The sequence below is a fragment of the Acanthisitta chloris genome, unplaced genomic scaffold, assembly GCF_000695815.1.
Source record: "Acanthisitta chloris isolate BGI_N310 unplaced genomic scaffold, ASM69581v1 scaffold3562, whole genome shotgun sequence".
NCBI classification, from domain to species: Eukaryota; Metazoa; Chordata; class Aves; order Passeriformes; family Acanthisittidae; genus Acanthisitta; species Acanthisitta chloris.
The window spans coordinates 1,086-26,088 of record NW_008662009.1 but is presented as its reverse complement, the minus strand read 5'-3'; the positions used below and the strand labels follow the sequence as shown (position 1 = coordinate 26,088).

General features: G+C 37.7%; 1 protein-coding gene across 1 annotated transcript; it reads left to right on the top strand.

The window, feature by feature from the left end:
• Positions 1-1,702: 1,702 nt before the first annotated feature.
• SNX29 (sorting nexin 29) lies at positions 1,703-24,670 on the top strand (the record flags this gene model as incomplete). Its single annotated transcript, XM_009070416.1, has 11 exons — positions 1,703-1,768; positions 2,721-2,773; positions 3,185-3,309; positions 6,278-6,458; positions 7,447-7,517; positions 8,352-8,600; positions 10,685-11,045; positions 11,764-11,882; positions 15,608-15,686; positions 16,194-16,276; positions 24,603-24,670. Coding segments are annotated over 11 exons (1,455 nt in total), but the record flags the coding sequence as incomplete, so codon positions are not given.
• Positions 24,671-25,003: the final 333 nt, after the last annotated feature.

Below are 25,003 nucleotides of genomic sequence, written 5' to 3'. Positions count from 1 at the left end.
CTCCTGTCAGGGAGTTGCAGAGGGTGAGAAGGTCTCCCCTGAGCCTCCTCTTCTCCAGGCTGAACACCCCCAGCTCCCTCAGCCTCTGCTCATGGCACTTGTGCTCGAGGATGTCTGAAGGAGCACAAAGTGCAGTGGTAGGGATTACATGTATTTAGCCTTATCTCCATGGTGGCATAACTGGCATAGTTGTTAGGAAATTAAAGATTCTTTGGTATGGGCTTTGTTTCTGGAAACCTTTCCCAGCATTGGCTGTTGTATGCATCAGAGTTTGACTAATAGACCCAAACCTTGTACATCACATGTCTGCACAGTCTGAGTCACACTTCAAAAGCTGAAGTATAACTTCTTGAAAACATGCTGTAATCAGCCAAATAGGCATCGAGAAGCTTAGTTAGCAGCTATGTTTGCATGTTTTTCCTGTTGTTTTCTTTACTCTGGTACACTGTGTGGGTTTTCTTCTCCTATATTTAACGAATATGTGAATATATATAGAATATAAATTATATGAATATATTTATAGTTGAATTAACATGAATATATACATATATATCCATTATATAATATATATCCATACATTATATGAATGTAATATGTATTATATATTATATGAGTATAAATATTTAAACAAAGGCAGAATAATTTCTGCAGGACAAAATCTGTCCTGCTGGTTTAGGAGCAAACTACTTTGGAAAATTCTGGGATTTGGACCTCACAGTGTTGGACAGCAAGAGGAAGAGACATATCTTTGATGTCATCTCTCTTTGCTTGAGCTTATTGTGTGGTGTTTGATTTGCAGTGTCTGGAGGAACTTGCTCATGCAGAGTTTTGATAATTGGCTTTCAGTCTGTACATGTATTGATTGAATGTTCTTTGAGAGGGGAAGGAGAATAGAATGACTCTGATTCCAGAGAGCTCACAGGGGTTTCTGATGCATAGTTTGAATCTAAGCTCAGAATAATGAAATTCTACAGAATTCTAAAGGATATTCCGACAACTGAAGTATTATGCTATTTGTTGTTGAAATGGTTGGGAAATTAAAGCTTGTCTTGCAGAGTTGCTTGTATAGTAACAAACTATATTTTATTGGTGTTAATCAGGAAGAACTATGCTGGTAGTGAAATTTTAAAGGATTTATTGTAACAGTTACTCTCTGTTCACCTGACTTAAAACTGTAGTAAGGTTGTAAGAAGATAATCCTGCTGTCTCTTTCTCATTTTCCATTCTTTTCTTGTGCTGTGATGCTATACTAAACTGGTAGTTGTCCCAGCTTGAATGAACATTTCTGTGGTTGTACACACACCTACTCCAACCCACCAAAAAAAGTAAATCTTAAACTCTGTTAGTTCTAGGCTTGCAGTATGTCCCCAGAGGTGGCTGTGCCAAGAGGCCTGGGGCAAGCTGTGCATCAGCCTGCACAGTTACACTGTATTTGGGATTGCTGCAATATTCCTTATGTCAGGAAACCCAAATCTTTCTAAAATAAGGCTGTAGATGGAATTTGGCACATTATTGCTGCCTATTAGAGAGAGGCTACTCGAGACCTCAAAGCAGACTTTATACTGCATCATTTGATTTAGTACACTAGTTAATTTAATGGAATAATTGGCTTGGGAAGAAAGTTTTCAGGGCCCCTGTGTTGGCCTGAATATATTCTAAAAAAATACTGATTTTCAGAATGATATAATTTTGTTCAATTTCAGGCTCACAGAACAATGACACTAAAAGACAATTTCTTCTAGAACGGCTACTGGATGCAGTGAAACAGGTGAGAACTCCAATACACATTCCTGCAGTAAACTTACCCAGAGCTGTCAGTGCCAGTAGGAACTGTCTTTGCTCTTCGTCCTCCTGTTTAACAAAGACGAAGAAAGAGAAGAAAAGGAGACAAAGAGGAAATATTGGCTTTGACATAGTACTGCTGAGCTTTGTGTCTGCTAACAAACAACTACTATGCAGTATTGGTTTAAAATTCTAGTTCTTGACAGATTATATTTGTATTATCTGTATTTTAAATATATGTAATGCTATAGAATATATAGTATGAATATATGTAGTTGTACTACAGATATGACTGAACTGAATTGCAGTGTACTGCAAAGGCTAACTTGGCTAATGTTTTAGAGTAGCAGCTTTTTTCCTTTGCACTAGGTTTCTAGTGAATGAACTACATGTAAAGATGTGATATATTTATCTATGTCTGTATCTTGCATCCACGGGAAGTTCAGCAAGTAGAATTTCATAGACTGGCTTAAATTTAGGAGAGTTTGGGAGGCAAAGGAATGCCTGAAAAATAAGGCAATGATATGCTTTATAAAGAATGGTTCTTCTGTAATTGTAGCACTGAGCTGAATGGGAGTAATGTTGGGGTGTGAGTATACATTTAAAACTCAAAAGTAGTAATTTCCACTCCATTTTCAATTTACTGAAGGACCTACAGGTGTGTTGCTCTGGCTGGCAGGGATATATTTAAACTGCAGGAGTAGCCTGTGAGTGGAACATGATGCAGTTTTGGGTTGCAGGCTGTATGTGCCAATGCTTTATTTTGTGCTGCCTCCTTTTTTCTTCTGACTTTGTTTCTTATATATATACGGAAAGTTCTGAAAATTGAGCTTGTTTAGTATTTTTTCTTCTGACTTTGTTTCTTATATGGAAATAGTTCTGAAAATTGAGCTTGTTTAGTGTAACAAAAATTTCTTAAAATTTCCTGTTTATTGCAGTGTCAAATCCGATTTGGAGGAAGAAAAGAAATCGCTTCAGACTCTGACAGCAGGTAAAACAGCTAAAGAAACTTTTAACATGCTTAGATCTTGTATCATAGTGACATAAAACATAAGGCACAAAATACTTGACATGCTCAAAAAATTACATTACATGAAATGCAGGTAATCTGAAGCTGAATTAACAGATTAAGTGCTCTAGCAGGTGAGGATGATTTCTCAAATTGATTGCCAGTTTTTCTGAATCTAATCTGTGCCCCAGCTCTCAGTCATCACGAGTCTGTGGGTATAAGTAGATTACACTGCTTACCAATGATGAGATTAATGCATCAAAGGTGTCTCTCACTGCTTACAAGATAGTGGTTCACTTTACATACCCTATTATGAGATCTGGTGTAAACTTGCTGTATGCAGACATAGGTGGTTGTTCTTTTCATGTGATTTTGTTCAAAATTCTGTTGCAGGGTGACCTGTTTGTGTGCTCAGTTTGAAGCTGTGTTGCAGCACGGCCTGCGGAGGAGCCGAGGGCTGGCATTAACAGCAGCAGCAATCAAACAGGCAGCAGGTTTCTCCAGTAAGACTGAAACAGGTAATTCCTCAGCTGGAACTGTTCTACTTTAAGCAGTTGATACGTGCAATGAAGTGTTACTGTTTCTAACAGGAGTTTGAAGCTTTGCACCAGAGTGCAGACTGGTGGTAGAGTACCTAGTGCTTGGCAGTGTGGTGTAGCAGTGAGAATGACTATTGCTTTGTTAATCTGGTTTAACTTCCATACTAAGTTTCTCTAGGAATTTTGGTGTTAGGAAATCTAGACTTCCTGAAGTTACATCATGTGTAGTGGCAAATTTGAGTTCTGGTAGGGATAAACATTGTGTAATTGTGCTGTTAAGGTTTTACAACAACTCTTTCATTCTTAACCTTGTCTTACTCAGTTGTTTAACTGCCATATTCTATGTGTATCAGGACATCTAACATGTTAACATGTTAGCATCTAAGTATTGAGGTGATCTTTAAATCAGGACATCTAACATGTTAACATGTTAACCTCTAAGTATTGAGGTGATCTAAAAGGGATAACTTATATTACTTGAATTGTTTGGGTTGGTTTTAATTGCTTTCTGCACATTTAAAGCAAAGATCCCTTTATTTTTCTCATCTTGAAATTTCCTTTGGATTTTTAATCAAAAGTATATGAAGATATTAATCCTCATTAGTTTTATTGTGAAGTTTGACATATAGGATTTTTTTTTCTTAAACAGGGTACATGTAAAGTGCTTCTTTTTGCCTCTTGAGACTCTGTCAAGTGTAACATGGAACACATAGTGGAGTTTACTTTTTTGTTTGTTGTTGTTTTTTATTTTAAATCTATTCAGTGGTGCTAGAATTGTTAATACATGTTGATCTGTAGCCATAACTTCCAGTGACTGTTTTTTATCCCCCCTGCTTGCAATTGAGTCTCCTGCTTTGGTGCAGAGAATGTTCTCCCCACTTCCAGTGACTGTTTTTTATCCCCCCAGCTTGCAATTGAGAGTCTCTTGCTTTGGTGCAGAGAATGTTCTCCCTCTTCCAGTGACTGTTTTTTATCCCCCCAGCTTGCAATTGAGAGTCTCTTGCTTTGGTGCAGAGAATGTTCTCCCTGTTAACACTCTCTCTGACTTATGCAAATAGTGCAAAACTTGAAATGAAAACATTACATGTAACTCTTGGGATTTCTCTCTTGTCTATTAGTAAGGTCAAAGGTGTGTGAAGTTTTTGGTCCTGTCTGTTAGTGGTCAGATGTACAAAGATGCATGTCTGATGCTTGGGAACTTCAGTAACAGTTCAGATATATGTTCCTGTGGATGTGTGTCTTACCTGAGGTCTTGTCAGTGATGTGATGTGGAGGAAGAGGAGAAAGTCAGAGAAGTTTTGTATGGTTGGGGAATGGAAGAAGAAGAAAGCCAGAATTTTTACTCCTGAAGAAGCTTAAGTAATGTGTGGAAGGTCAAGAGCAAAACCATATCTGCTTTGCAGAAAATATAGTTAACACTCTCTCTGACTTATGCAAATAGTGCATCTTTAAACTTGAAAACATTACATGTAACTCTTGGGATTTCTCTCTTGTCTATTAGTAAGGTCAAAGGTGTGTGAAGTTTTTGGTCCTGTCTGTTAGTGGTCAGATGTACAAAGATGCATGTCTGATGCTTGGGAACTTCAGTAACAGTTCAGATATATGTTCCTGTGGATGTGTGTCTTACCTGAGGTCTTGTCAGTGATGTGATGTGGAGGAAGAGGAGAAAGTCAGAGAAGTTTTGTATGGTTGGGGAATGGAAGAAGAAGAAAGCCAGAATTTTTACTCCTGAAGAAGCTTAAGTAATGTGTGGAAGGTCAAGAGCAAAACCATATCTGCTTTGCAGAAAATATAGTGCTTACAATGATTTTCTTGTAATGGAAGTGCAGGTTCCCCTGCATTTATCTTTACAAATTGCAGTGTTGGCTTGGTGTGGTTTTGGTTGGGTTTTTTTTTCCTTTACCCTGAAAGCAGTTGCAAAGTACTTCTATATTTATATCACTTTCAGGCACATGAGTCTGGTATGATTTATATTCCTTTCTGTCTAACATAATCACAGGTGTCTTCTCTTTTTTTAGCACACTGGAATGCTGCTGTTTAGGCTGTGCATTCAGGCTTTGACAGTTGAAAAGGGAAATTGTTCAGCAGTGGTTTTTATTTGCAATTTACAGATGCTTCATGAAAAACTGTGCTTTATGACTGCCAAACCATACCATGTAGCAATGATTTAAGCCTTAGAGATGAATTACCTGATTTTTTTTTTTTGCTGTTCTTTCATCCTCAAAAAATGCTAAGAGGTAAATTGTAATAAACATGTTCTTAAATTATGTTTTTACTCAGAAACGGGAGCATATAAAATAGCAGGCGCTTTATTGTACATTTACAATTACTGATGTAGATTTTTGTTACCTGATTGAGAAATTTGAGACAACGATAAGAAAAAAAACTATAAGAAAACATTTTATCAATATTTGGGGACAAGGCAAGGAAAGTATTGTAGTGGAAAGAGGTATTGCTGCCTTTTAAATGCGACACTTTGGTTTTAAAGTAACATGAATTTGCCATTTGCATGTCTGCAAGTTCTGGAGCTGCCCATTCCTTCGGGCCTAGCTTCTAACATTTCACAGCCAGCAGTAAAATAGAGTTCTAAAGAATTTTTTCCCTTTGTATACTGCATTCCCAGCTGATCACGTGAACCTGTGCCATGGATGAAATACTAGCTTAAGTGAGCTTTTGAGTCTGAATTCTATGTAGAAGTGTAAGATGGAATCCTTTAATTTCAGTGAAGTGAAAAGTTTTGAGTGCTTAAATACCCTAAGTTCTGTAGAAATAAATAACCTATTTAACTGGAGGGTTGCATGAAGATGGTAAATGATTGACCTTTGCTCAAAGTTATGTACCATTACCTGTTTTTGTAAATTCACCTGTAAATGCATTCAGATATGAGCTTAGTGTTTTTCTTGGTGGGGTTGTCGTGGTTATTATTCTTGTTGTTATTAAATTCCAGAGCCAGTGTTTTGGTATTATGTGAAGGAAGTCCTGAACAGACATGAGCTGCAGCGTTTTTACTCTCTGAGGGCAATTTCCACGGATATTGGCCGAGGCCGAGCTTGGCTGCGCTGTGCACTGAACGAGCATTCGCTGGAAAGATATGTTCATATGCTGCTTGCAGATAAGAATCGACTCAGGTACTCTGTCTGAGAGATTTATAATGCAGGAATTGTATTGACAAATGAAGTACTGAGGATTAAAACCCCCCAGACAACCAACCAAAAGCCACAGCTGTAATAATACACTTTATTCTTTGCTAGTCAAGTTGCTTAACCTCAAGAGTTGTGTTCGTTTTTTGAAATTTTTGGCAGCCATTAAGAGTGGTTTGTGCCTATGTGACATAAAACTGACTTCATTCTAGCCAGTACATGCTTCTATCCTCATCTTCATTCCCATCCCCTTTCCTAACTCCCTTCCCTGTTCTTTGAAGAGTTTTCCTCACCAAGACCTTGACACTACACTTTGAGGTGCCCCTCTCATTCCATTAAAATAGGGCACAGTTGCAGCCTTGATCTTATCAACTGATCAGTGGTAATTGCCTGTTGCCTTTTGGAGATGCTCATCCTGCAGCAGTCAAACAGTGTAGCTGCTACTGCACAGCAGTTGGAAGTGGTTTGGTAACAGTTTGTGAACCTGTTGTTACAGTTACTGAGCATAACTTGCTGTGTACTGTGAAATCCTAAGGCACTTTGGAGGTGCAACATGCACTTAAGGTCATAGTTAACTGAGTCCTACCGTTTTTCCTCATACATCTTCAGATCCTGTTCTTTTTGAAAGTTTGAGGTGTTTTCATCTTTTATCAATATCTGTTGAGAGATGCTGTGATTTTGAAAGTTTGAGGTGTTTTCATCTTATATCAATACCTGTTGAGAGATGCTGTGGCTGCATTTTTCCCAGAAAAAAATGCAGAGCTAAAACTTAAGACAAAATACTCTTTAGCATGTCTTTGATGACTGCTCAGCCAGTTCTATATACTTCAGGACTCAGGGAGTTACTGTTCCATAAGATTTAATCCATTGGTATGGATTACTCCTACTTATTTTTCATACTTTACTTGTCTTTCAGAACTGAAATGTATGTTACTATAGGACTGTGTATTCTTTTTTTTTTCCTTTCAAATTATAGTGTCTTCTATGAAGACTGGGCTTTTATGATGGATGAAGAACGTTCTAGTATGATCCCTACGATGGCAGCTGGTAAGACTTTCTCTCTAATATAAATCTGTTGCATATTAAGGTGTTGTATATGTTTCTGGTTGTGGGGAGCTTCTCTAACACACTCTGCTGATGTGGAGAATGTGTGTCACAGGCACAGTCAGGGTGAGTAGTCAAGGTGTATGCCAGTTTATTCTGTCAACTGATGGATTGTTAAAATCCTGGACTGGCTCTCCTACAGTTCAAAAGTCCTTCACATAAATTTTCTAACTGTTCAGCAGTCAAAGCAATCTTAAAATAGTGCAATTTAGAGAAAACAAAACGGATTATTCCTGTCTAGAAAAGAGTAATAGAATTTTATAGTAAAATCCAAATTATAGGTAAATACATTTAAGGAGAGTAAGAGTAAAGAATGCTAACAAATAATTTACTTTTCTGGAGTTTGACCACAGAAGTGTTGTATTATTTACCTTTTATACCCCTTAGGTGCATGGTCACATGCTTGGTGCTGCAAGAAAAACTTCATGGGAGTTTGCTGATAGAATATAGGAATCAACAAATACTAAAGTTGCAGTGAAATGGGTTTAAATAAAAGATTATAAATAAATGAGTTCGCATTACTTACGGCTTAATTAATGTGCAGCTGAACAGCCATCAAGATGAATTCAGAACTGATGACATCAGCTTGAATATAATCTAAAAAAGAATGAATGGTCCATGAAAGAAAAGGAATTCATGCGTGGAGAACTGTGGGAAATTTTATTGGAAAAATGTTTTGCATGTCAGAGCTTCATTACTCCTCAGGTTCTATGTTTGTAGCTTTTGTGTAAAGCATCTAGTGCATTTTTGGTCTCTTTTTTCCCCTTTTATCTGAAGGTCTGAACTCCATTCTTTTTGCAATCAACATTGATAATAAGGATTTAAATGGGCAGAGCAAGTGCACACCCACAGTGTCTGATTTGCTAAAGGAATCCACCCAAAATGTCACTTCCTTATTGAAGGAATCCACTCAGGGTGTCAGCAGCCTTCTCCGAGAGATCACCGCGTCCTCTGCTGTCTCCATTCTCATCAAACCTGACCAGGACACTGACCCACTTCCTGTTCTGTCCAAGAATCTGAATGCTGGTAAGCTTTTATGCAATGTTAGTGCCATTCAGAAATGTATAAAATATTCAGGTGTGTTTAAATTACTCCTTAATTTAAGCTTTATGCGCTACTATAGAATAGAGATCTTAAAAGTAAGTGCACTATACATTCAAACTAGTTGAGTGTGTAACAAAAAGTATGAAATTATTAGAAATACTGATGGGAATACTGGGTGATAACTGTGTATTTCAGCTTCCTTACATCACTATCTTACTGGTAGTGCTTTGTTACCTGAATTTCAATTTCGTATTCATAATCTCATGCTTTGCAGTTTGTGATTTTTCTTTTTTAATATGTTTTCTTTTGGCACTTAATCAGTCAAATACACTACCATATATCTGGTGTTATATATCAGACACAAATTTTAGCTTGTTATTCTTCAAGTAATGCCCACGTTTACAGTCTGAATTCCTAGGCAATGTAGATAATTGCCTAAAATATGCTCTTCTTACCTTTAAATGTCTCAAAGTTACAACCAGCTTGTAGGATGTTAGTTACTAACAAAGACCCAAAGTCTTAATGTCTTATAGTTTGAAATTAGTCAAGCAAAATGTGATTTTCATTAAATATTTTCAGTTCCAAAAATAACAAAGTAAAGTTATATCATCTTTGTTTCCAGAAGTTGAGCTGAAAGATTGTTTTGCTTTATAAAGGTACAAAACTGCAGGAAGATTTATGTGCTTTTCAATTAAGAAACAAGGTTTGAGTTTAGGCATTGAATGATTCTGGCTAAGAGAAAAAGGCAAAAAACCCACATGTGAATAAAAGTTGAGATAAAATCTATTTTTTATTGGCATTTAAAATAGACTTTGTCTCAAAACAGGGTTTTCAAAACAAACTTATGGTAGAGCTTTTGTTGTGTAGCACTTAAATGAGATTAAAATTGTGATACTTGACTTGGGATAACTTTGTTAGTATAGCATAGGTTTGCAAGATGAAATGGCAGAGTAATTGACCATATGCTGCACATGACTCTACAACATAATGAACATTATGTGTACAGTGCATGTGTATACAGTACATGAAATGTACAACTTATAATAAAATGTTGCTTTGAAAAAATTGGATTTCTTCAAATGCAATTACATGTGGAATGTTAGAGCAAGTTAGATGTTTTCATTAAAGTCTGTGTTCTTTGCTGGAATTAGATTTGCAACCAGAATGGGTTTTAATATCCTTGTAAAAGTATGTTTGTGTGTTTTGTGGATATGGAACAGCTGGACTTGAATTAACAAAGCAGTTTAGTCCCAAAGTGTGTTGTCTTGGTGGGGAAATCTCTGATATTTCTTAGAGTGCATCAGCCTTGAGCACCCTGATCTAGTGGAGTGTCCCTGCCCAGGGACAGGAGATTTGGACTAGATGATCTGTAAGGTCCATTCCAGCTCCAAATTCTATGATTCTGTGATCAGCTTTGCATTTAGCTTCATGTGCAGGTCAGAGTCAATGAGTATAGGTAACAACTGAAAAGGAAGAGCTGCCACTGAAGAGCTCTGATGTAACCAGGGAGGATTTCAGTGTATTTCAGTCCATAAGCAAGTCATCTGAGGGAGGGAGCAAATTTAATTTCTTTGTCTGAAAACTGGCTGCTGAGCTTTTAGAGTATAGACAAAAGAACTTTATTGGATTGCAAGTTATGGATTTTGTTCATGTTGTGAGTTTGTTTTTTATTTTTCTCTCTGGAAGTGTTTCATGTTTTCTCTGTTGCACAGAGTATACACTACCCATATACCATGGCAGAAAGGGACAGGGAGGCTAAGCTTTTATTTTAAATTTAATTTTATGAGTTTGTTGAACTATTTTTTTTCAGTTTCCAATTGAATATTGTTATGAATGCACCTCCAAAATATCTTCTGAAATCTGAATTATGGAAGGCATATAAAATAAAGATGGTAATTAAAGATTTAAAAGCTCATGTGGTTGGAAAGATAATGAATACCTTGTAGATCTAAGTGGGTTTTTTTCTGCACTAAACTCATTTAGTACATGAGCTCTTACAAGAAAAAAAGAAGTGTATTATATTGTTTCTGTCTTGTGAACTATGTAAAACTTCGCATTTCTACTAGATTTGAAATACAAAAAAGATCGAAAAAAGAAGAAGAGAGTGACTAATATCATCTCATTTGATGAAGAGGAAGATGAGCAAGATGCCACAAAGACTCTGGTTACAGGAGAAAGTTCAGAGGAGAGTGTAGATAGATCTTCAGTTCTTGCATTATCCTCATCTGAAAGCACTCTGGGAAGAAATTTGAATGGGAATGAAAGTAACCATTCCTGGAAGAGCAATTCAGTGTTCATGAATGGAGAGTATGAATACCAGAAACTAGATGTGAAGAGCATTGATGATGAAGATGCAGATGAGGATGAACAATATGGAAAATCATTAGGAAATAAAGGGACAGAAGGTGATACTGAGGCTTCTGAAAAGTAAGTAATGGTGCAGGAACTAGTGGTAAACCTTCCATGCTTCCCCTCCTCTCCTTCCCTCCCTCATGGGTACTGGCAAGTTTAGGTGTCCAACAGAACTATAGGTTTTTCTCTTTTTTTTCCCCCTATTCCTCCTTCCGCACACCCCTTTCTCCCCCCCCTTTTTTTTTTTCTTTTTCATTGTTTAAACCATTTGGGCCACTGTGGTGATGATATTTTGCTTTTAAATTACACTGAAATCCAAAATTTCAAGATTTCATGCTTGTTCTCCTTGAAGTTTTTAGCTGTTAAAATTGTTGCATGATACAGCCAGGCTATAATTCTGGCCTACTTAATGTTTCCTTATTCTTAGTATGGTATCAATTCTATTTTGGCTTCACAGTAAAAGTGCATTTTAAACAGAGCAAGCCTGTTATCATCACAGTAGACAGTTACACAAGGCAAGGCAAAACTGAGAGAGAAAGAATAATTTTAGATACTAATGTGCTTTCTTTATTTCTGACACAGAAATTTGTTTGGAGAAAAAGGCAAGCACTGCCTGTCTCATCTGCTTTGGAATGGTCTGATCTGTACTGAATTAATGTATGCCTGACCAAGAAATTGGCAGGCAGATTGAAATAAAGCTTTTTCTTGCAGTGATATCTCTGAAAGAAATAGAAACATTGTGAATGTGAATATTGGCTGAATAAATAGGTTGGTTTGTTTGTTTTAAATCTAGGCCTCATGAAATAGGCTCGTGCAATTCTCAGATATGCAGTTGGACTCCTCTGCAGGTCCTGAATGATGACTCAGACGTTCTGTTTCCTGTCAGTGCTGTTGGGTCTTACTCCCAAACAGGTAGGTGTTTTAATTTACAGAGTTCCAGCAACATTTATAACTGAATTTCTAACCTGTGACAATGGTAAGAAATAGTGCTAAGTAAGGATGTAGGAGATACTGCACAACTGAGATAGAAAGTTCAATTAAAATTTATTGTAGTGCTGAACCAGATTTCTCCATTTGAGTAGTTATTTAGTTGAGGAGGATTTATCTATGTCAAAATACACCAGAGTTTTGCTGGGATTAAGCTGTGGTCTTGTCTGGTATTTTACTAAAGTTCAGGGTAGTTGAATAGAGAGTTTTCTTAGTCATTTTCTATATATCATAAGCTGGAAGAAGCTGCAAGTGTGTTTCAGAACTCAAATTAATCTTGCAGATTAGAGAGCAGTTGGAGACAGTTCAACAGAAGCTGTTACTTGTTTATATACAGAATGAGGAGTGATGGACTAGGAAATACTTCTTAAGAAAAGGATCTGGGAATCAGAATTATTTGGGTTGACATGGGCAGGGACATCTTTTACTAGGTCAGGCTGTTCAAAGCCCCATCCAACTTGACCTTGAACACTTCCAGGGATGGGGCATCCACAGCTTCTCTGGGCAGCCTGTGCCAGTGCCTCACCACCCTCATAATAAAGGAAAAATCTTCTTGATGTCCAGTCTAAATCTACTATTTCAGTTTAAAACCATTTCCCCTTGTCCTGTCACTGTAGGCCATGCTGAAAGGTCTCCATCTTTCTTCTAAGCCCTCTATATGTTGAAAGGCTGCAGTGAGGTGTCCCTGGAGCCTTCTCTTTCCAGGCTGTACAGCTCCAAGTCAGCCTTTCTTCATAGGTGCTGCAGCCCTGTGATCATTTTTGTGACTCTCCTCCTGATGCCCTCCAACAGGTCCATGCCTTTCTTGCACTTGGACCCCAGAGCTGGACATAATACTCAGGTTGAGGTTTCACAAAAGCCAAGACCTCAACCTGCTTGCTATGCTTTGTTTTATTCAGGGTAAGATTGGCTTTCTGAGCTGTGAGCACCAGTTATCAACTCATATCTAATTTTTCAACTGCCAGTGTCCTCAAATGGTTTTCTGCTGATAGTGAGTTAGCAGTGGTGTGCATAAATGGAAGTGTCAGTTGTAAATTTAATGCTCCATTGCCTCTGCTGTGGCCTCAGCTGCAGTATTGTATGCAGATTGGGGTACTGCACTTCCAGAGTGATATGGACCATTTGAAACAAGCAATAAAAACAGTCAAAGGAATGGAAAAGAAGACCTGGTGCTTTTCCAGTGTCTGTATTGGTACCAAAAACAAATAAAAAAAATTTACCAACCCTCTCCTCCACCCCATTAATATTTTGCCAGCTGTTCATAAAACATTGCTTTTATAAAGCTTTGGGTATACTCATGCTGGTGACAATTAAAAAGCTTTTCAGTGGCATTCAAATAATGTTTTAATTGTAAAATATTTTATATTTTTTTCATATACATTTTATGTGCCAAGAGCTGAAATGGATTGTTAATTTAAAGCCTGTGAAAAAGTGTAACTCAGTTGTGGAAGTTCAAGGATAAAAATGTGAATCATACAATAATGCTGTACTGCCCTCTGCTGTATTTTAAAACATGTGCCTCAGAAGCAAAGCCAGTGGGTCAGAAAAAACAGAAAGTGCATTTTCCTTTATTTCTTGTGCCATCACGTTCGATTTATGAAGGAATGGATTTAGCAAATATTATGGAATTTGTGGCATTGTGTTCTCTTAAATTTGATGCAGAAACAGTTAGAGAACATGCACGGGTTGAAATCTGGAATAGAAGTAAACATTCCTGTTAATTGGGGTGTGTGGAAGGGGAACTCACAGTTGCTCTGGGCGTCAGTAGCCACTCAGACATGCTGAGGCATCAGGAGTGTGAGCTAGGGGTTTGTAGCTGAAATCAGAAGTCAGGAGGCTAAGCCAAGACTTATGACTGGAGACAGAGGGCAACAAAATGTGAAACAGGGACCTATTTTTATTAAGAAGATTCCAAAGACCTTCGTTTCATCTTGCTTCATCTCAGAACTGTTTTGACTACAATGCTCAGACTACTAGAGATGATCAACAGGTCCATTCAGATCCCTCTGGCACAGTCCACAGATAATTTCAGTTCTTCTGTCCCTCTTTGTGGTAACCCCTATGGTCTGTCCACAAGCTAGAGTGACACAACATTGGGCTGCTGAAAGGAATCTTCACTGGTTATAGGAAACAGCAGCAAAGGTTCTGCTGTCTGAGCTCCTGATTTCACCTCTCCACGTGTGACAGGCTGTGCAGACAGGCTGCTCTAAATGGCCCATCATGCAGCCCAAACATCAGCCACTTAGGGAGAGGGATGCCCACGGATCCAGTCACTCCCTCCCCAGCCATACTCACAGCTTGATGAGATTGAAAGCTGCTTTAGGCAGTTGTTTGCTTGACTTTGGGAGTTACACTTGTGCTGGATGAATGATATCAGAAGGAACGTGCACTGGCTTATTCTGAGGGCAGTTCAGCCCAGTAACTAGCAAGTTCATTATTCTTATAACACTGTTTTTGTTAAAACATGCTTAATGAGCTCTTGTGAAATGTATAGATTAACCCAGTGTTTTGGTTTATAGGTCTTAATACAGATAAATAGCAAGACCTATATTTGAAATGGGTTGCAGCACAGTCTGCAGTGTTGTATGTTAATAGCTGTGTTTTCAGTTTCAGTCTGGTGCAGTGCTTCAGGGATGTGTCAGGGCATATCAGATCTCCATGTAACTGGAAATGAGAAACTCTCAGTCAAAATTCAGTTGCTTGGAACAAAAATGGAGTATGCAGTTTAGGAATTGAGCTTCAGTAAACTCTGCAGCTTAAAAAATGGATTTTTTTCCTCCATGGTCTTTCTGATATAACTCTAATTCCAATTCACTTTTTTTCCTAGAATTCCTGTTTTTTAAATCTGTGCAATTTTAGTTCATGATTTTAGGATTGTCATGTAGTAACTTTGTAACCTTTACATAGTGAGATGCAGAAAATATCAATAAAATACGATTTTTATTTCTTTCCACCTGAACTTCCTTAATGACAGGCCTGGTGATGTGAATGTTTTGATCCCGACAGTTGTGGATCTGTGGACAGATGCACATTATTCATGCTTTTTAAACAATATCTCATCTGTCTGATTCTTCATGTTTGGTACATAGACATAAGGAGCCAGGGAAAAGCCATGGTGCTCTGTTGGGAGTACATAAAGGGCTGGTGTCTTTGCAAGGTTTCATGTGCTGGGGGCTAACCACAAATTCTTCTCCTGCAAGTCATGAAGAGATTTGTAATGAGGATCAGATGCCATGTGGTGGGTAAACTCCTGAGGCTTGTGAGAATAACTTCAGGAAGAAGTCTCATAGCTTTGCAAGACTGTTAGTGTAAAATGTGCACATCAATTATAATTCAGGAGTTGTGCAATGCTGGTTTTTTTGATGATGGCTGTGTTCTTAAAGGGACTTTATGATATTATAATTCAGGAGTTGTGCAATGCTGATTTTTTTTGATGATGGCTGTGTTCCTAAAGGGACTTTATGATCCTGTTGGCAGTCAGGGTGAATGTGCAGGAACCAGCTTTGGAGAAGGAATTTAAAGTGTTTAAAAGCTCCAATACAGATGAGTATTTAAAAATGTAACTAGCTTCCTTCTGTGTTTATGTTTTTATTCTGTTTTTTAAAGTACTGTAAACTGAAGAAAGGTAATGCTTGTGCATTCTACTTCAGATAACTTGGAGAATGGAGAGGGGCATGAACATATTCATCCTGTAGAACTGGTTCCAAGGAGATCTGATCTTCCTTACAGGTATGTGTCAAATATGTTTTCCTTAAAAAAAAAACACAACAAACTTCACCCTGTAGCTGCCAACTTATTATTGTTACCTAATGCACTCAGTCCTGGAAAACCAATCACTTGTCAGGGAACTTCTGCAAATGTTTGGAAAGACAAGTGCAAAAAGCCTACACTTCCCTTTTTGCATAGTTTCGTATTTTAAACTTCTAATTATCTTAGAGGAGTCACACAGTCATGTCAAATAACAGGCAAACTTGGCCTCCTGGTTTGGAAAGTGGATTTCATGATGTTTTGTATGTTATTTTTTTTGCTATATTTTCCATAGCCCTTTGATTTGGAATTTTTTTTGTGTGTATTCTTGAATCAGACTCATGGGAGATACATTAAAGGATAGTTAAACGTAAGTTGGTTAAATATGGGTGAATAGGATGGCAATTCTAGTTTCTGGAATGCTTTTTTCCTTTTTGGAATTCAGAATTTTGTTTTCATTTATTGATGATACTGTTCTTTTATGACTAGAGTGGAAGTCAGTCCTCCAGCTCAAGTGAATACTTTAAGCAGTATGTTGCCTTCAGCCACTGTGCCAGAATCCATGACAATTAGTAAGTACTTTCTTGATGTATCGAAGATGGAAATAACTTTGAAAGTTCTATAACTCCTTCTATTTTTATTTCAGCACTCAGTTGCTGGTGTGCTGGCCACACTAGAAATGACTGCTCTAAAATGATTTTTGCATTGGCAGATCCAAGGTTATAGTTCAGTGCAACTCATATATCCTTATACTACATGTGGCTTCAGTGGTTAAATGAAAAATAATGTTTTAATTTGTTAACATCTTTAAATCTCGGCAAGCTCTGAAAGCACTTATGGTTGGTTCTGATGTGGTCTTAATTTATTTTGCCTGCTTTCATTGGTGCCTAGTCAGAAAAAACCCAAACAACCTAGAACTCTTTCTGTGTACACTCAGTCTGTGGTTGTTGGAGCATGAAAACCTGCTCCAAACATAAATATAAGGTTTCATATGCAAGAACTGTAGTTGAGATTAAGGTGGAGGACAGTCATATTTTCTGTGGTATTGAGGGTAGAACTAGGCAGAATAAAATAGCCTTTGCTGTGGAGATAGATTAAGAGAAGCACAGGCTGTTTGTCTACCCCATCATTAATCTTTTTTTCTTCGCATAAGCTTGTAGAACAAAGACTTAGCTCTTAAACTGACTGAGCATGTAAGGCAGTATGGGTTTATGTTCCTCACTGTACAGAAAGTTCTGTGACTGAACTGGCTTTGTTCCCAAAGCTCTTGGGTGTGTGTTTGTTTCTTCTTATAACTTCCCAAATGTCATCATTTGAAACTTGTCCATATTTAAATTTATAAGTGATGCAGCCAAGATTCTTTTCTGAAATCGATTCGTGAAATCATCAGAATGAATGAACCCTGAAGATACTCTAATCTCATTTTCTGAGGTCGTGTTCAAACGCTGTCTGTGTCAGCGTGTTAAGGGAGGTACACTGTGCATTTCCCCTGGGCAGTGTGTCAGGCTCTGCCCTGGGGCTGCTGGTTGAGCCTTACACAGCTGAAAGATCCTTTCTGGCAAAGTACTTCATGAAGTGGGAAACTAGTTTGAGACTTGAAAGTGACATAATTGGAGATGTAGGTGAAGTTACTGTTGTTGGTTACTGTGATACTTTGGTCACTAGATAGACTCTGCTGATGTTATTACTACAATGTCCTTTTGGTCTTACATTCTTATTTAATTTTTCAGCTGTAGAATTTGAATGGGACATTTTCTGCTCTTGCACTCCATGGATTCCACTGTTCTGCAGGTGTGTCAGGTGCCAGCAGGGGCCGCAATTGGTCTCCTTCAGTTGGTTCTTACGTGTAGGTCAGACAGCTATGAAATAGAAAATCCTGAGATTTTACGCAATTGGTCTCCTTCAGTTGGTTCTTGCGTGTAGGTCAGACAACTATGAAATAGAAAATCCTGAGATTTTCAATTCTCGACACTTAGCAGTTTGTAAACGAAAGGCAAACACAGGATCCACAGGAACATGCACACTGTCATTAGTGTCCCGTTTTAGAGAAGGCTTTGGTGGAAGAAAGGGGGGAAGCATGTCAAAACCATTGATAAAGCTAGTAGAACACTTAGCAAATAATCTAATCATAATTATAATCAAAATTCAGCTGACTACATTTACAGTGTCAGTCAGTACCTTTGTGATTGCTGATCCCAGATGCATTCAGTCAAAATGCTTTTTTTAAGTTTGATGTTATTGGTCATAGATTCTCTGTGCACGGAGAATTCAGTGTTGTGACAAAGATGTTGAAGCTCCTTTTCTCTATTGCAATTAGCAGAAGAATTATTAAATGGTGAGGCTTATAGCTTGGTTGCATAGCAACTGGCTCTAACACATCAGACAAGAAAAGTGGAATGCAGTAGTGCAGGGAGGAAAGCTGTGAGCTCTCCAGTGACTGTTTTTTTGTGCTTCTTACTTCTGAAGACAAAGATTGAAATTGAATTTTTTTTAAAATTTCATTCTTTTCCTGCTTCGTTTTCAACTTAAAAATATAGTACTAACCTTTCACTGCATCTTTTGACATGCAGGCCAGGAAATCATGTCCCAAGAAGCTGTAATTTGAAATTTCTGCCATTTTGAATTATTTTCCTAAATTCACATCCTATGCATTTGTAAGGTGCAGGTTCACTTAACAGCAGATACATCTCAAAAAAAATACTGATACCACTCAAGAGAAAGCCTAACCCATACAGTTTCACTGTGTATGTTAGACATCATTTGAAAACTTGCCCTACTTCTGAGACCATTATGCCTCATAACCAATTTTTTAAATGATTAGGTTTGTCAGAAGTTTTCTGTTTATGCTTCTGCTCTATTATGGCCTTTTCCAGTTTTTTAAAAAGTTGTATTTATCATATTTGAATCACAAACAGCTTTGTCTGTTCCAAGTGTTGCCATTGGAAGACTGTATTTTCAGCATTATTTTCCACCAGAACAGCATGTTCTACCAGCACAAGTTTCCTCATTTTGGTTTTGCTATGGGGAAAAAAAGCAGAAGTTCCAAAACTTTCATTTTAGAAAGATGCTACTTGTGTCCTTCTTTACAAGGTTCTTTTATTATAGTGCTATTTTTAGTAAATAATTGGTAATTTCATTTTTTTCACTATAATTTTCTTCACTTTTTAAAATTGGGCTTAACCACAAAGGTTAGGAAAGGTTTGAGCATTGTTCATTCTGTATTTTCTCATATACTCTTGAGATAGCCCCAGTTTTTCACCATCACTGAAAACCTTCACTGAATAATCAAACCTACGTATTATATTTTTATCCTGATTGTGTAAGTCAGTAAGGTGTATGTTTTGGTACTTTCTCTGTCCTCTAAATAGCTTCTGACCTGTTCTGTAACCTGCTTGCCACAGAGCACTGAGAGGTACTAAATTCATGTGACTTTTTTGAGAGCACAACAGTGGAAGAAATGTATATACATTTCATCAGAGAGGAAAGCTGCAGTTCATCTTACAGGTTTGGTTTTGGTCAGGGCCCTTCTACAGAGCAGAAGGCCAACAGTGTATGGTCTCATTTGCTTCCTACTAAAACTTGCCCTGATAGTCAGTGCTCATGCAGGTGGCTTGGGGAGCATGTCTTTAAAGGTCAGTCTTCTGATTTAAGATGTAACTAGTCTGTTGAAAGTTTTGTTTATCTCTGAAAATATCTGTAAATTTGCACTCATGAAAATAAAAAAAGTCACTGCTGTAGACTGCTCCCAGCCCACCCTGATATTCTATGTGCAGGATTGCAGAGGAGTGCTGCATGCCCTTGTGTACACTGAGAGATGATTTCACTTACAGCTCACTCTTCAAAACAGGTGATTGCAAATCATACTTACCCAATCTTTGGCTAAACAGCAGAAGAGTTGTGAAACTTATGAATTTTCTGGAGGTTGATGGAAAATTGACAGGTGTTTCTTAAAGCATGGCACTTTTAGATGTTTCATGCTCTGAATGTGACCTTATAGAAGCTCTGTAGAAGCTACATTTTGCATGTAGTGTGCAATTGAACTAAAAATGTTCTAGAGCAAATACTTGCTTTGTGAGTAATTAAGCACTATGGATTAATTTCAGCAATAAAAGATGATTTCAGTGCTTGAAAAAGCGAGGTTTAATATGAAAATTTAATTAGAAGAATTCTTATTTTTGCTAGTTGAGTCAGACATGGTTTGGAATCATTGGTTTGCACATGGGAATCCTTTTTTCAAGAAGCTGTTGCAAAAATATCTCTTAAGGTTGCGTAATATGAAAGACTTCACTAGTCATTTCTGTCTTTGTGGAAGTGTGATTATTGCTTCATTTTAAGCCATGTTGGTGTTGAATGTTGATCCTCAAGAACAGTAGAATTATTGCTTTTCATTAATGTTACTTAGCAGAATGTAAATGACATACCAAGCACAAAGCAATTCAGAAGTAGGACATAAACTCTAACATCAAACACTTCTCTGAAATAGGAATACTTGGCCAACCTCCCACTGTTTTATTAAAGAAAAAAAAGGAAAAAAAATAGAGGAGGGGGAGCAAGATTGAAGTTGTGAAGACCAGAAGTCAGAAAATGCCAAATTTGTGGTTACTGCTGTAACCCTGACATTTTAAAAAAAAATTTATTCCTTTTTCTAACCCACACAATGTATGAGACATAAGTCTGCTGGAGAAATTAGGTTATGATCATACACTCATCTTGGAGGCAAGTGTAACAGGCAGACAAAAGCTTATGAACTGTGGATGTTCTGGCAGGTTTGAAGTGAACCTGCTGCAGTGTATGAGGCTGGATTTACTTTGTTTGCATTTGGCTGCCTGGTCTGACATCTGCTGAAATTTTTCAGGAAGCATAAGTGAAAGTAGGAAGTGATGATTTTTGAAAGTTTTAAGTGTTATACCTGAGTTAAGTAGGATGGTGTCCTTTTGGTTCTTTTCAGTTCTTGCATCAAAAGATCATGAAATTAAAGTTTCTGTTTTCTTTTTTTCTTGGTAACTTTCTACTTAGGTACACTAAGTAGTTACCTTTTAGTATTTACTGTGGATGGAGAGATGAAAGAAATGTTGATGATAAACTGTGTAGTTCTTGTGTTTGTTTTGAGTAATTCATAGAAAATATGACTCTTAATACTCATCACTTCAAGAAGCAGCAACACTGGTATAGCCATGGAGCAGTTTTGCTGCTTGAGTACCAGCCTTCTTGGGAGTCTGATCCCTTAGCCCACACCAGTGGTTTGTGTTGAACTTTCTTCCACATCTCCACTGGTATCTGTAATTGAACTAAACTAGGAAGAAATACTGAGTGTGACCTGTGTTTGCTTGTGTGGTCCTAAATTAAGCATTGGTATTTGACCTATATGTGATAATGAAATTTGGAGTTTCTGCTTTGTTGTGTCTGTAGTATTGTCAATTCCATCACTCTCAGAAAAATGAGGCAAATGGAAATTAAAAGCATTTTAGCATTTTTTATTTCACTAGACTTTTGTTCTTCTTCTTTTGTGCAGACCATGGTCTTTAGCAGCATCTTGCTTTTGTGCTCTGCTTACTTGTGTGTGTGTGTGTGGGAGAGGGCAGTGAGAGAAGATGGGATTTCAGCTCTCTACTCATGCAGAAGATTCTGGCTGGAATAAGGAAAAGAAGATTAAGTTATTAGGCAAGTTAAGGTTACAGTTTGAATAGATTGGGAAAATGGAAAAAATGGAGACAATTTATAATAGTGTCACTGTTTAAATGGTAATAAATCAGTGCACATTAAAACACTGAGTATGCACACAGGCAATTATTGCGGAGTAGGCACCCCAGCCTAAGTGCAGAGCCAAGGCTGCAGTGACTTGTCTGAGTAGCAACAGCTTTAATTTATTCAGAGTTAGAGACATAATAGCAACTAACTGTTGATTGTGCATTATCATATTTTAATGACTCACTTGAAATATTTAAAATGCTTTCTTGAGAAGGATTCTGAATCAATGTTATAGTTCAAGATCTTTATTTTGTTCTAGTGTTACTGTACTCACAGATTGCTATGGTTCCTTTTGCTTGTGTTGTATGTTTGTACAAGGCTTGAACGTGTACTGGATTATTCTGTTTTGCTCATCCTTAGAACAGTCATTTATTTCACAGATAAGCTGATGGATTGTGGTCCATTTTGAGAACATTATGTATCATTTTTTCAGGACTGCTACATCCCACCAATTGTCACTGCCAACAAGTCCCACCACAGAAGAACCCAAACAAAACCCCTCACAACCCCCAGCCTTTCCAGCCTGCCCTCAGAGTGGCAGTGTCTCATCATGTCTAAAACAATACTAGTAGTGTGCTGAGCTCCATTATCACCAAGTTTGATATTTTATGGCTCAATATGATACTTGTATCTCAGAACGTGGGATTTGGTGGGGGTTTTTGGTGTGTGTGTCCTCTCCCAATGAAGTGATAGTCAACCAAAGCTGCTACAGATCATCTTTTGAAAACCTAGTGATGAAAAGAATTGAGCATAGTGTATTTTGTTATATGTAATATTTTAGTTCTAAGTTCTTCTACAGTTCCTATGTAAATTACAGTGGTTACCTGGTCACTTCAATGCAATGTGAAGTTTACTCTTGCCGCACCTTATATTCCTCATCCTTATAAACTAAAAATGGTGTTCTGCCTTGCCTGCTTTCTGCTATGTGCCTTGTGCCAGCAACAGTATTAGACTCAACACCAAGATCACTTGATAACTGAAAAGTAGCTCAGCATAAAAACCAAACCACATTCAATTTTGAGCTGGATGAGTTCCTGCTAGGACACTGTGTGTAGGAACATCAGTGCCATGACAAGGGAGGTGGTGGCATTGGTGGATAGGGCCAGTTCAAATGTCATTTTCACTGAAAGCACAGCCTTAGGAGGACTGGTTAAAGTACCCATGTAATCACAGCTTTGGTTTGCATGTCAGTACATTAATCGAGGGACAAAGCAGAAGTCTCCAGATTTTTTTTTTTTTTTTAATGTGCTCAATCCCACAAATTTCACTTTTCTTTCTCTGCTGAATTAGTGAAGTGCAAAATCTCTCTAATGACCTACTGAAATGTTTCTTGCTAATGTCAGTTAGTTCTTAAGCTGAAATGTGGAAAATACGGAATGGATACAAAAGTATCATCTGCTGTCTCCATGGCCAAAGAAGCAGAAGTGTTTTGGGAAACATCTTGCATGAAGAAATGTGGGTTAGTTGATTTCAAGAGATATGAGAACCCTGTGGAATCCTGCAGTTCTGCAAGGGCAGGATTTTCCTGCAGAGTGCCAATGCCAGACTGAAATTGTGTCTGCAGCACTGGCTGGTACATTTGGTTGACATAGTGAAATCTTTCATGTTTTGTCCATGACTAGAGTTTGGCAGACTTAATCTAGTCCCCAGGACAATGTTAAGGCTTTTTGACTGGGCAAAGATTTCTGTAACTGTAGGAAATAGTAATAAATGTTTGTGTAAGTGAACTGAATGTAAATGGGAAAACTGTTGTCCAGTGGCTTTGCCTGCTTGAAGAAATCAGGTAATACCAGTTCTGTTAGGATGTGTTCAGTAAAGGCACACAAAATTTGCTGACATCTGCTTTGAATACTTGTGGAGCAGAGTTGGCTGATGTATATAGACATGGGAGCATTTCATTTAACTGTTGGGAGGGATGGTTTAATATAATTGTGTTCTCATAGTGCTCATAAAATTATTGATTAACGTATGTGAAATTGGTAATGAAATTGTTTAGGATGACATGTTTCCATCCTGATATTTGCTAGAAGCCATTCAAATCTCTGAAGACCTCTTTTATTTCATGTATTCATGCAGGACCTGGAAGGCAAAATCTATTTTAGGTTAGATGATTAACTCCTAATATTCTTCTGTACATTTATAGTAAATAGTAATGGTACAGCTGTACAGTTAGATGGTAAAACCTCTATTGAAACCTCAGCAGGACTCCAGGTGAGGCACCACTGTGAGCTCATCCTTTTCTGTATGGTATTTGTCTGTTCTGGTATCATGTTAAACATTACCATAGAATCATAGAATTTAGGGGTTGGAATGGCCCTTATAGATCATCTAGTCCCCACCCCCTGCCCTGGGCAGGGACACCTCCCACTAGATCAGGTTGCTCAAGGCTCATCCAGCCTGGCCTTGAACACCACCAGGGGTGGTGCAGCCACCACTTCCCTGGGCAACCTGTGCCAGTGTCTCACCACTCTCACAGGAAAAAACTTTCTTCTCACATCCAACCTAGATTTCCCCTCCTTCAGTCTGAGCCCTAAAGAAGTCTCAAAAAATTCTAAGATTCTGTCAATTTTCTATTTTTAATTTTTAGACTTGATTTAATGACAGGAAGTATTTTGAAGGTCTTTGCAGAAAATAAAAAAGGTTTTACTAGGAAATGACAAGATTCAGAAATCCCATTGTCCTTAAGACTCAGCTGGAGACAAAATGTCATGAGGAAACAATGACATTCTCTCCCATCTCCCTGTGATAGTTATATTTCCTCTGTCAGAATTTATAGCACGAAGCAGCAATTTGAAGAGGCTGCACAAGTGACAGTGTATTCATTAATATGCCTGTAGTGAAAAGGTGCTTTCTGCCATACACCTGTGATTAAAGCAAAACAGCTGCAGCCACAGGCACCCTGGTAAACATTTGTATTAAAGCCAGATGCAGGCTCATTTGACTTGATCAATACTTCTGATCCTGTGTTAAATAATACCATTTTGGTAAGACTGTTCAAATTAGTGATGAAATTAAGAGCATTTTTATGTGCTTTGCTGAATAGCAAAGCTTTGGCATCATCCTAAATGTGTTGCCTATGTACGTGACTTTTAGGTCTGAAACAAGCAAAAGTGCACACAGAAATGAATCTGCTTTGTCCCTTCTCTTTAGATGAACTTCGTCAAGCTATTGTGGCCATGATGAATAGAAAGGATGAGCTGGAAGAGCAGAACAGGTAGTTTTCTTTTTTTAGTGAAAGGGACTGTAATTTTTTAAAAATGTCCTTTTTAATACATGCTGTTCCTTATGTAAAGCTATACATAACTTTTGTGTACTCTTTTTGATGTATATATTATTTTTCTGTGAAACGTAAACCTAATACTTCACTATTTAAATGCTGATAATGAAAAGTAGTGTTTTCAGGTCAACCTTACTCTTTTAGTTTGAATCACAGATAACTCTTTGTTTCTTGGGAGCTTTTGCAGTTGTAGTTTTTTTCAAAACCGAAACTTATAGCCAAAAAATGCTTCAGGTTTCCTAAGAAAGCTTTCCAGAGGAGCAAAGGTTTGTCC